We start from the raw sequence: 12,566 nt of genomic DNA, 5'->3' as shown, positions 1-12,566 counted from the left end.
TGATCAGTTGAGTTTAATTACAAAAGGAACCTGTCACAGGGATCGCGCTCGATTTGTTCGTTCGATATCAAAGCTTTATGAAACGATTCACGTTCTTTTATTGGGGCAATGACACGGGGTCGTAAATCAGTAAGAATTACCTTTGAATCATGTACGAAAAGTTGAAAATGCAGTTGAATGTCGTCAGGAGGAGATCCGCCATGCTCAGATTCACTAGGAAGTAGTTCGTGACAGTTCTCATTCTACGATGTGCTACAGAAAAAAATAAAATTTTATTAAAACGTGCAAAAATTGCATTTGGTGGAACATTTTTCGACAAGTTGGCAAGTATTAGATATGAGAAAGGGAAGTTAACCCACTTACCAGTAACAATCCAGATCACGATGCAATTTCCCCCAGTCGCCACCAGAATCATCCCCAGAAAAATGATAGTCCATAACACTTTCACCCAGATGGGCATCAGATTTTCGCCAGTGTCTGGCTCGGGGACATTACTCGAGATAGGGACGAGGAGACCATAATCGAATCCTTGGAACGTTCCGTTAACGCCTTCCACCTAAAGAATAATCGAAAACCACTTAGATCATTTATTTTGTTCGTCGAACGGAATTGTATATTGATTGAATTCGTCCAAGTAGTTCCAAGTGAAACGAGAATTAAGAGTTGATACAAAAAGCCGGTATTATTAAGGAACTCAGACGCTTTAAAAACCGCGAGATTGGTGGCGATTATTCTTTTTAGCTTTAGTTCGGCTTTTAAATTGCTTAAGACGGACTGAATAGGGGAGGAAGAAAACGAAGGCACTTTTATCTTTCTACATCTGGGTACAAATAAAACAGATAGTCGAGTTTTAATTTCCTAATTCTTTTAAGTTGGCGGTTTTTGCTAAAAGTAGGAATTCCTGACAGTCATTACAAGCGTTTAAATTAAAGTCGTGGTATTTTATTTCGGAGCGGTAAATCCATTTTGTTCGGAAGAGGTGGGTTTATTTTAGACCAGCTGATCGGATTCCGTGTAAGGATCGTTTCTATATTTCACACAAAATTTACGGCAGTACACAACAGGTTTTGTGTTTCCAATCTACCGGTGTTTTTCTACTTGTGGGCGGGAAACTCCACTGTTTTATTTATTTACACCCAACGCGCTTCAAGCTTGACTTATGTAGGAGGTTTGTTCAATTTACACCTGCCTGAATGACTTCCAAAGGCCGTTTGTTGTCAAATACACTTAAATTTTAATTTTCACTTGCCATATGTTTGTTTGCTGGGGAATTCTACGTTATATCTGTGGCACGAAGTATTAGCAATTAGAGTGGAATATTTTAATTGAATTTTGCTCGTCGATTTTTCCGACGACGTGTTGGCGTAAAATTTAATCAAGAGTTAACTTTTAATTTATTTACTATTTAGCTTTGCGAAAATAAAACGGTGACGAATATCAGGCAGGTGCTGCTCAAAAGAATGAAAATTTCCTTGTTTGTAATTTTGTCACGTCGTCGACATGACAGAATCGTCGGTCTGAAATCGACTATTGCAATGTTTTGCTTAATAACATCGCGGTATGAAAAGATCGATCAAATTATTTTAAAAGCGTCTCTGCGTTATTTTTTATTTTCTATACACGTAGTAGAGATCGTCGAAGAAATCTGATCAATCAGCTGAAATGAACTAGGTATGATAAGAACACAATGGAGTACTCCGGTTATGTAACCGATAAGTAATTAACTGGATTTATTAGATATTTCATTAAGGTTGTGTTACTATTTAGGAATGTTCTATTCACATTGTAAATATGGACAGTTGGGATCCTCGAGAAGCTTTTACATTTTTAAAAAAGACAGTTGGGGCCCCGAGAAGGTTTCAGACTCTTAAAAAAATACATCTCTGGGGCCCCCGAGAAGGTTTCACATTTTTAAAAAATACAGCTTGGACCCCCGAGAAGGTTTTACATTTTTAAAAAAGACAGTTGGTACCCCCGAGAAGGTTTCACATTCTTAACAAAATTGGTTGTAAGTTACTTCGACAGAACTTCCCTAGCCCCTAAAGTACAGTCGAACAAATACAACTTCATTAAAATATTATCAATTTTAACTTTGAGAATTCTTTTTTTTTTCATCTTTATTGTGAGTTTTTCCAGATAATTTTTTTTTGATAACGTCATCAACATTTTAGCAAGGGCACATACGTCAATTTAGTATTAATAGACTCCTTAGAGTTTTGACACCCTTGGAATCCTCGAAATCTTTGAAATTTAGAGAAGGCTTTGAACTGTCATAGTACAGTATGACCTCTATAATACGAAGCCACGATTATCCGACCATCCAGTAATCCGAAAAGAGGCTAGTTGAAATCGATGCCTCTTTAATCCAAACAAAAACTCTGCAATCCGAATTGAGCTTGAAAACATGCACCTACTTGCAAAAATGTAGTAAAAACAGTTGTACAATTTTTTGATTTTTTATTTATCCGATTTTCAATTTGTCCTTTTTAGATTTTCAAGTTTTTTATTTTTAGCAAGTACTAGCCCCATCCTTTATTTTCTTAGAAGAATAAGTCATCTGCCAAAATCTGTCTTATCTTGGCAAGTACTAGCCTACTAACTTATTTTCCTAGAGGATATGTCATTTGCCAAAATCCGTCTTATTTTAACAAGTACTCGCCCCGCCCACCCACCCTTATTTTCTTAGAGGATATGTCATTTGCAAAAATCAGTCTCATACTTGCTTAGTTAAAACATCGAAAAATCACAAATCGTGAAAAGGAAAAATTTTAACTTCAGAACTTGAAAAATTAAAAATCAAAAAATTCCAAAATTGTAAATTTAAAACTTGAAAAATCAAAAGATTGGAATTAAAAACTGCAAAATTGTCAAATAAATTATCAAATGAAATAACGAAATATTTAAAAGTTAAAAAATCTAAAAACTAAAAAAAAAATGAAAACTGGAATATCGAATTCGGTTTTCTAAGGTTTGTTTTTTATTCAATTTTTCGCTATTTAATTTTTTGATTTTCCGATTAAACAGTTGTACAATTTTCCGATCTCTCATTTATCCGATTTTTCAATTTGTCCTTTTTCGATTTTCAAGCTTCTTATTTTTAGCAAGTACTAGCCCCATCCACCCAGGCTTTATTTTCTTAGTCATCTGCCAAAATCAGTCTTATCTTTTCAAGTACTAACCCACCGCCCACACTCCCTTATTTTCTTAGAGGATATGTCATTTGCAAAAATCAGTCCCATAAAACTTAGTTAAAAAATCGAAAAATGACAAATCGTGAAAAGGAAAAATTTTAATCTGAAAACTTGAAAACTTAAAAATCAAAAAATCCCAAAATTGTACAGGTAAAACTTGAAAAATCAGAAGATTGGAATTAAAAACTGCTGAAATATTTAGAAGTTGAAAAATCTAAAAACTAATAAAAAAATTAAAACTGAAATTTTGAATTCGAATTTATAAGATTTGTTTTTTTTTTTAATTTTTAGATATTTCGTTTTTGATTTTTCGATTAAACAGTTGTACAATTTTTCGATTTCTCATTTATCCGATTTTTCAATTGTCATTTTTAGATATTTAAGTTTTTTTATTTTTAGCAAGTACTAGCCCCACCCACCCAGCCTTTATTTTCTTAGAAGAATAAGTCATCTGCCAAAATCAGTCTTATTTTAACAAGCAGTAGCCCCGCCCACCCACCCTTTATTTCTTAGAAAAGTGGGTCATCTGCCAAAATCCGTCTTATCTTAACAAGTACTAGAACCGCCCACCCACCCTTATTTTCTTAGAGGATATGTCATTTGCAAAAATCAGTCTCATACTCGCTTAGTAGAAAAGCAAAAAATGACAAATCGTGAGAAGGAAAAGATTTTAACTTGTGAACTTGAAAAATTAAAAATCAAAATATTCCAAAATTGTAAAGTTAAAACTTGAAAAATCAAAAAATTTGAATTAAAAACTGCTTAAATATTTAAAAGTTAAAAAATCTAAACACTAATAAAAAAATTAAAACTGGAATTTGGACTTCGATTAAACAGTTGTACAATTTTTAGATTTCTCATTTATCCGATTTTTCAACTCTCATTGTCAGATTTTTAAGTTTTTTTATTTTTAGCAAGTACTAGCCCCACCCACCCAGCATTTATTTTCTTAGAAGAATAAGTCATCTGCCAAAGTCAGTCTTATTTTGAGAAGTACTACCCCGCCCACCCACCCTTATTTTCTTAGAGGATATATCACTTGCAAAAATCAGTCTCATACTTGCTTAGTTAAAAAATCGAAAAATGACAAATCGTGGAAAGGAAAAATTTTAAATAGGGAACTTGAAAAATTAAAAACCAAAAATTCCCAAAATTGTAAAGTTACAACAAATTATCAAATGGAATATTTAAAAGTTGAAAAATCTTAAAACTAAAAAAGATGAAAACTGGAATTGTTGAAAAATCTTAAAACTAAAAAAGCTGAAAACTGGAATTTTCGAATTCAATTTTATAAGATTTGTTTTTTTTTTCAATTTTTCGATATTTAATTTTTTGATTTTCCGATTAAACAGTTGTACAATTTTTCGATTTCTCATTTATACGATTTTTCAATTTGTCCTTTTAGATTTTCTAGTTATTTATTTTTAGTAAGTACTAGCCCCACCCTTTATTTTCTTAGAAGGATAAGTCATCTGCCAAAATCAGTCATATCTTGACAAGTACTAGCCCCGCCCACCCACCCTTATTTTCTTAGATGATATGTCATTTGCAAAAATGAGTTTCATACTTGCCAAGATAAGATTGATTTTGGCAGATGACCTACTCTTTCAAGAAAATAAAGGGTGGGTGGGTGGGGCTAGTACATTTTCTTAGAGGAGTAGGTCATTTGTCAAAAGAGTCTTATTTTGGTAAGTACTAGCTTGGCCCACCTGGTTTTTATTTTCTTAGAGAGTAGGTTATTTGGCAATTACTACCATAGTGTAAAATTTCATTCTTGAAAAAGTTGTCCAAAAATTCTGAAAAAATTCAGAGATATATATATCCCGACGGATTTTTTAAAATTTTTAAAAATTGCGATATTTCAATCGACTATTCTGAAAAAACGATTTAGGCTATCGAAGAAATGGGACGGGAAGTGACTTCTGCGCCCCTAAATCTACAAGAAAAATTATTTAGTTCAATTTCGAAAATCGTCAAAAATTGGTCGAAATTTGCCAGTACTTGCCTCACACTTGCTTAGTTAAAAAATCCAAAAATGACAAATCGTGCAAAGGAAAAATCTTAACTTGAGAACTTGAAAAATTAAAAATCAGAAAATTCCAAAATTGTAAAATTAAAACTTGAAAAATCAAGAGTTTGGAATTAAAAATTGCAAAATTGTCAAACAAATTCTCAAATGAAGTATTTAAAGGTTGAAAAAACTAAAAAAAAAATGCAAACTGGAATTTCGAATTCGATTTTACAAGATTTGCTTTTTTTAAATTTTTTGATATTTTATTTTTTGATTTTTAGCAAGCACTAGCCCCACCCACCCAGCCTTTATTTTTTTAGAGGATATGTAATGTGCCAAAATCAGTCTCTCTTGACAAGTAGTACCCCGCCCGCCCACCCTTCATTTTCTTAGAGGAGTGGGTCATCTGCCAAAATCAGTCTTATCTTGACAAGCACTAGCCGTCGAATTCGGTTTTCCAAGATTTGTTATTCTTCAATTTTTCGATATTTTATTTTTTGATTTTCCGATTAAACGGTTGTACAATTTTCCGATTAAACATTGCACAATTTTCTGATTTTTCATTTATCCGATTTTTCAATTTGTCATTTTTAAATTTTTCAGTTTCTTTATTTTTAGCAAGTACTAGCCCCACCCAGTCTTTATTTTCTTAGAAGAATAAGTCATCTGCCAAAATCAGTCTTATCTTGACAAGCACTAGCCCCGCCCACCCACCCTTATTTTCTTAGAGGATATGTCATTTTCAAAAATCAGTTTCATTCTTGTCAAAATAAGATTGATTTTGGCAGATGACCTACTCTTCTAAGAAAATAAAGGGTGGGTGGGCGGGGCTAATACCTTTTCTTAGAATAGTAGGTCATTTGTCAAAATGAGTCTTATTTTAGCAAATACTAGCCCGCCCCAACCGCCCCTTATTTGTTAGAGAGTAGATGATTTACCATAATCAGTTTTATCGTAGTGAGTACTACTAGATTTTTCAGTTTTTCAATTTTTCAACTTTCGAATTTTTCACTTTCTCGCTTTTTAAATTTTCATTTTTTTCATTTTGCTTTCAATTTTTGATTTCTCTGGGCAACTGAAAAAAACTTTCGATTTTTTAATTTTACAATTTTGGCAGTTTTCCGATTTCTCCATTATTTGATTTTCACAAATATCGTGAAAATAGATGTTTATTTATTAAATTTTCGATTTTTGATTTTTTGTCACCGAGTTTTTGGTAGGGAGTAGAAAGTAATTTTAATCAGCGATTGCCATGTTTACCGTAACATTAAAACATGTGAAAATTTTGTTTCTAATAATCAATTTTCGGATTTTTCGATTTTTCAAAATTTCGGTTCGAATAAATTTGTTCTTTTAGTTAAAAAATGGAAAAATGACAAATCGTGAAAAGGAAAACTAACTTGAGGGTTTGAAAAATTAAAAATGAAAAAATTCCAAAATTGTAAAGTTAAAACTTGAAAAATCAAAAGATTGCAACTAAAAACTGCAAAAGTGTCAAACAAATAATCAAATGAAATATTTAAAAGTTGAAAAATCTAAAAACTAAAAAAAATGAAAACTTGAATTTCGAATTCGATTTTATAAGATTTGTTTTTTTTTCAATTTTTCGATAGTTCATTTTTTATTTTCCGATTTTTCATTTATCGTTTTTTTCAATTTGTTAGTTTTAGATTTTTAAATTTCTTTCATTTTTAGTAAGTACTAGCACCACCCATCCAGCCTTTATTTTCTTAGAACAATAAGTCTCATTTGCCAAAATCAGTATCATCTTGACAAGTACTAGCCCCGCCCACCCACCCTTATTTTCTTAGAGGATATGTCATTTGCAAAAATCATTTTGATACTTGCCAAGATAAGATTAATTTTGGCAGATGACCGACTCTTCTAAGAAACTAATGGGTGGGTGGGCGGGGCTAATACCTTTTCTTAGAAGAGTAGGTAATTTGTCAAAATGAGACTTATTTTAGTAAATACTAGCCTGGCCCACCCGCCTTATTTTTATTAGAGGGTAGGTTATTTGGCAAGTACGTACTACCATAGTGTAAAATTTCATTTTTGAAAAAGTTGTCTAAAAATTCTGAAAAATTTCAGAATATATCCCGACGGATTTTTTGAAATTTTTGAAAATTGCGATATTTCAATGGACGATTTTGAAAAAACGGTTTAAGTTATCGAAGAAATGAAGCCAGAAGTGACTTCTGCGGTCCAAAATCTACATGGAAGTATTTAGTTAAATTTCGAAAATCGTCAAAAATAGGTCGAAATTTGCTAATAGTTGTCAAATAAACTACCCTCTAAGAAAATAAAAGGCGTGTGGACCAGGCTAGTATTTGCCAAAATAAGACTCATTTTGGCAGATGACCTACTCTTCTAAGAAAAGGTACTAGCCCCGCCCGCCCACCCTTTATTTTCTTAGAACAGTGGGTCATCTGCCAATATCAGTCTTATCTTCACAAGTACTAGCCCCGCCCACCCACCCTTATTTTCTGAGAGGATATGTCATTTGCATAAATCAGTCTCATAAAACATAGTTAAAAAATCGAAAAATGACAAATCGTGAAAAGGAAGAATTTTAATTTGAAAACTTGAAAACTTAAAAATCAAAAAATTCCAAAATTGTAAAGGTAAAAGTTGAAAAATCAGAAGATTGGAATTAAAAACTGCTGAAATACTTAGAAGTTGAAAAATCTAAAAACTAATAAAAAAATGAAAACTAGAATTTCGAATTCGATTTTATACGATTTGTTTTTTTTTCAATTTTTAGATATTTCGTTTTTGATTTTTGGATTAAACAGTTGTACAATTTTTCGATTTCTCATTTATCCGATTTTTCAATTGTCATTTTTAGATTTTTAAGTTTTTTTTTATTTTTCGCAAGTACTAGCCCCAGCCACCCAGCCTTTATTTTCTTAGAAGAATAAGTCGTCTGCCAAAATCCGTCTTATTTCAACAAGTAGTAGCTCCGCCCACCCACCCTTTATTTCTTAGAAAAGGTGGTCATCTGCCAAAATCCGTCTTATCTTAACAAGTACTAGCCCCGCCCACCCACCCTTATTTTCTTGGAGGATATGTCACTTGCAAAAATCAGTCTCGTACTTGTTTAGTTAAAAAATAAAAAAATGACATATCGTGAAAAGGAAAAATTTTAACTTGTGAACTTGAAAAATTAAAAATAAAAAAATCCGAAAATTGTAAAGTTGAAACTTGAAAAATCAAAAGATTTGGAATTAAAAACTACAAAATTGTCAAACAAATTATCAAATGAAATATTTAAACGTTGAAATATATAAAAACTAAAAAAAAAATGAAAACTGGAATTTCAAATTCGATTTTATAAGATTTGTTTTTTTTTTTCAATTTTTCGGTATTTTATTTTTTGATTTTCCGATTATACAGTTGTACAATTTTCCGATTTCTCATTTATCCGATTTTTCAATTCGTCATTTTTAGATTTTTCATTTTTTTTTATTTTTAGCAAGTACTAGCCCCACCCAGCCTTTATTTTCTTAGAAGAATAAGTCATCTGCCAAAACTAGTCTTATATTGGCAAGTACTAGTCCCCCGCCCACCCTCCCTTATTTTCTTAGAGGATATGTCATCTGCCAAAATCAGTCTTATCTTGACAAGTACTAACCCCGCCCCCCCACCCTTATTTTCTTAGAGGATATTTTTTATTTTTTTTTTTTTTATTTTAATAATTACTTTTCCAACAGGCCGAGAGGCCCAATTACAGGAAAAGGGGACATACAAAAACACCCAGAGACAGAGCGGGAATCGAACCCACGACCCAAGGTGTAGTGGGCAGATGTCAAGCCACCTCACCCACCGGGTCCTGCATATTTGCATAAATCAGTTTCATACTTGCCAAGATAAGATTGATTTTGGCAGATGACTGACTTTTCTAAGAAAATAAAGGGTGGGTGGGTGGGGCTAGCACCTTTTCTTACAAGAGTAGGTCATTTGTCAAAATGAGTCTTATTTTGGTAAATACTAGCCTGGCCCACCCGCTTTTTATTTTCTTAAAGGGTAGGTTATTTGGCAAGTAGGTACGTACTACCATAGTGTAAAATTTTATTTTTGAAAAAGTTGTCTAAAAATTCTGAAACAATTCAGGGATATAGATCCCGACGTGCTGACTCCAAAAATATAGCATGCTTATGGTAACGGAGCAATATTTTCGGAAAATTCGGTGTGAAATTCGAATTTTTTGAAATTTTTGAAAATTGCGATATTTCAATAGACGATTCTGAAAAAACGGTTTAAGTTATCGAAGAAATGAAACCGGAAGTGGCTTCTGCGACCCAAAATCTACATGGAAGTATATAGCTAAATTTCGAAAATCGTCGAGAATGGGTCGAAATTTGCATACGAATACATAATGGGAAATTTCATTTTTGAAAATGTCATCTAAAAATTCTGATTAAATTCAAGGATATCTATTATCCATTGTTGGTTAAGAATACTTTATTTCTGTTTAATAAAATTAAGGTTTATTTCTTGAAATTTGTTTTCAGCAGTTTATGAAGTTGTTATTCAATTCCCTTTTAGTTTTTGGGAAATTCGCTGATCCGAACAAATCGCTAATCCCAACACACCTTTCCCCAATTAATTCGGATTATCGAGGTTATACTGTATTTGGAATATTTTCACAAATTCGGTAAAATGTTTAGAATTTCTAGAATTGAGTAAATTTTTGAAATTTCCAAAAGTTCCAGATTTTCTAAAATTAATAGGCCCCAAGGGTCTTTAAATTTTTAGAATCTCCGAGATGTATAAGATAATAATTAGGCTGTTCAAGACCCCTAATACTTGTAGGATTTATAAAAATTAAAGTGAACATTCTTCAGATTTTTACAATTTTTAGATTTTTAGGATTTTTGTTTTGTTTAGACTCTTTGGAAACTTTAAAATTTTTGGCATGTTAAGGGTTCATGCGTTTTTTTTTTTAGAAATTATAGAATCTTTGAAATATTTGGCACCGAATTTTACAAACCTTTTTAACGTTGCAGTCCTTAGAGTATTTAGAATCTTTAGAGTTTTCAGAGTCCTTAACAATCTTTAGAAATTTTGGATACTCCAGAATTATTAGTTAAGAACCTAAAACTTTAGTTTATTTAGCATTTTTGGTGTCTTTACAATTCGCAACTTCTAGTGTAAGAAAACTTTAAAAGTTTTAGAACGTATGTTAGTCTTTTGAATTTTTGAAAGGTATGGAACCTTTCTTAAGATTGTGTAAACTTTTGAAATTTTGAGATTTAATATTTTTTATTTTCCGTGTGAATTTTCGTAATTTGCAAAATTTTCAAAATTTCTAGATTGTTCACTTTCCAGATTAGCCTAATTTCTCAGATTTTCCGAAGTACACAAAATTACCACCATTTCTATATTTTCCAAAATTTCTAAAATTATCAGGCTCCAGTTATACCAGAATTTTGAAATTCAACCTTCTCCAATATTTTCAAGATTTCTAGGTCTACCACTTGTTTCCCACACTTTTTAAATTTTTTCAGATTTTGTGAAATTTATAGGTCTCAAGAATCATTTTTCCGATCTTTACGATTTTTAGGTCTTTAAGATTTTTGTTTTCTTTAGAGTCCTTCTCTTTCTCTGTTTGAAACAAAATTTTAGCTTTTGATCCTTTAGAGTCCTTAGAGTGTTTAGGCCCTTTAGAGGCTTTAAAATCTTTAGTCTTTAGACTCTAGTCTTTCCAATCTATGGAAATTTTGAACACTTTCAAATAAAAATTATTTTCAAAGGTAACTATGTCATCTTTCTTTTTTTTATTTGGGTCCATGTCACATTATATTTACCCTCATCATCGGAATCTTAATCTTCTCTCAAGTCACTGCTTTCTCGTTAACCGCGACCTTTCTAATCCCATCAATTGTCGTTCTGAGATTAACGCCAACTACAAATTATAACGTCACTAACAGAGTTTCTAAGTGGTCGCCAGTCTGGACTCAAAATAGAAATATCAATTTATAACCCGTGTGTGGTAACGTATATTTTTCTGCTCGGATAAAACCAAATTGGTTTATCTAATGTAATACGGATTCAGAGGCTCCAATTCAGTATAAAATCGGATTTCGCCAACCGGCGATTTCCACTAACTTATTGAATTAATCGCTTAAATAGTGTATTTGTATTTTTACATTTTTATGTTTTTCTGGTGACTCCCACTCCGTTAGGTCCAACAAGACAACAAAAGCTTTCGTAAGCACTCAATTATTTTAATAGCTACATTTCCGCTCCATGTAGCAGCCAAAATTTGCGATTCAGATCGTGCTTCTAGTTATCATAAACTTGTATAATCCCGACAAACTGCCTTCATAACGCCACCCCTAAAAAATTACTTGTAAATCAGAGTATATCAATTTCTTTTCAGCGCCTGACTGAACAACATTAGAACCCACTAAAGTTACCATGAAAGGAAAATCCCGAGTGAAAAATGATACAGAGGCCCCATTTCCGAGCGCCCGAACTAAGGTATCCCAAATTGCTTTCATTCAAACTTCCAACTTTATTAAGAATTTCAACACCGCTCCAAGCACACACAACTATTTAACTAGTGTAATTATCTTACCTCTTCGGGACTTTCAGCAGTGGCGCTCATTCTCGCATTAAAACTTTCCTGGACGGGATTATTCATTGACCGTGTTTGTTACACTGAGCGCTTTTGGTCGCTTTGATCCATTGTGGTCGTTATTATTATCCCCGAAAATTTTTAACACGCAATATGAATCACTTAAACCGCCGTAATTGCAGTCTATTGTCACTGCGTTACATCAGTGTTTTATTACTTTTTAAATGGCACTGGTGTTTCGGGCACGAACGGACTCGCTTTGTTCGATCCGAGTTTGTGGCTAAAGCAACAGTTGTTTCGCGAATATCCCCAACGGTTCTCGTAACTTTTGATTCCGGCTACAGCTGTACGGTTATGACCTTATCCTTTGGCCAAATTGCTGCAACTGGCGCGAAAATTACAGGACTTGGGAGGGAGCGCATGTGCGGAACATCCTGTATTGTCCGATCTTTTCAACTTTTCACGCGATAAATTGCGCTTTCGTGGAGTAAATTAGGACGAATGGATTATCCTTGAACAAGGGGCTATTCTAAATTGTTTGAAATAGAATATTATTGGGGTGATTTTCCAGGAAATATTTGTTGAATAATTTTCTGAATTGATACGCGAAGTTAGGAAGGCGTGGATTACACGTGAATAATTTTGTATATTTCTTTTATTACTTTTGAGGTAATAAAAAGAATGAGAAGACTGGGTAAAGGCGGAGCGCTCTTTAAATATTAGGCACAGAAATTTAATTTAATCACGTACAATTTCCTTCTAGTGATCGTGAATTCCGGAT

General features: G+C 32.6%; 1 protein-coding gene across 1 annotated transcript in view; it reads right to left on the bottom strand.

Moving 5' to 3' along the window:
• The window catches only part of LOC135139704 (tachykinin-like peptides receptor 86C), a 75,127-nt gene extending 62,971 nt beyond the window's left edge, over positions 1–12,156 (bottom strand). Inside the window, exons 1-3 of the mRNA XM_064070008.1 lie at positions 11,786–12,156; positions 364–556; positions 141–252 (exon numbers count right to left, since the gene is read on the bottom strand). Of these exons, the coding sequence (XP_063926078.1) occupies positions 141–252; positions 364–556; positions 11,786–11,851 (371 nt within the window). The 5' untranslated portion in view covers positions 11,852–12,156. The remainder of the gene's footprint in view (positions 1–140; positions 253–363; positions 557–11,785) is intronic.
• Between the last annotated feature and the right edge of the window lie 410 nt (positions 12,157–12,566).

The sequence above is a fragment of the Zophobas morio genome, unplaced genomic scaffold (genome assembly GCF_036711695.1).
Source record: "Zophobas morio isolate AGI-343-1 ecotype UQ-CSIRO unplaced genomic scaffold, CSIRO_AGI_Zmor_V1 ptg000033l, whole genome shotgun sequence".
NCBI classification, from domain to species: Eukaryota; Metazoa; Arthropoda; class Insecta; order Coleoptera; family Tenebrionidae; genus Zophobas; species Zophobas morio.
Note: the sequence above shows the minus strand (reverse complement) of the source record. Positions and strands in the feature narration are given on the sequence as shown.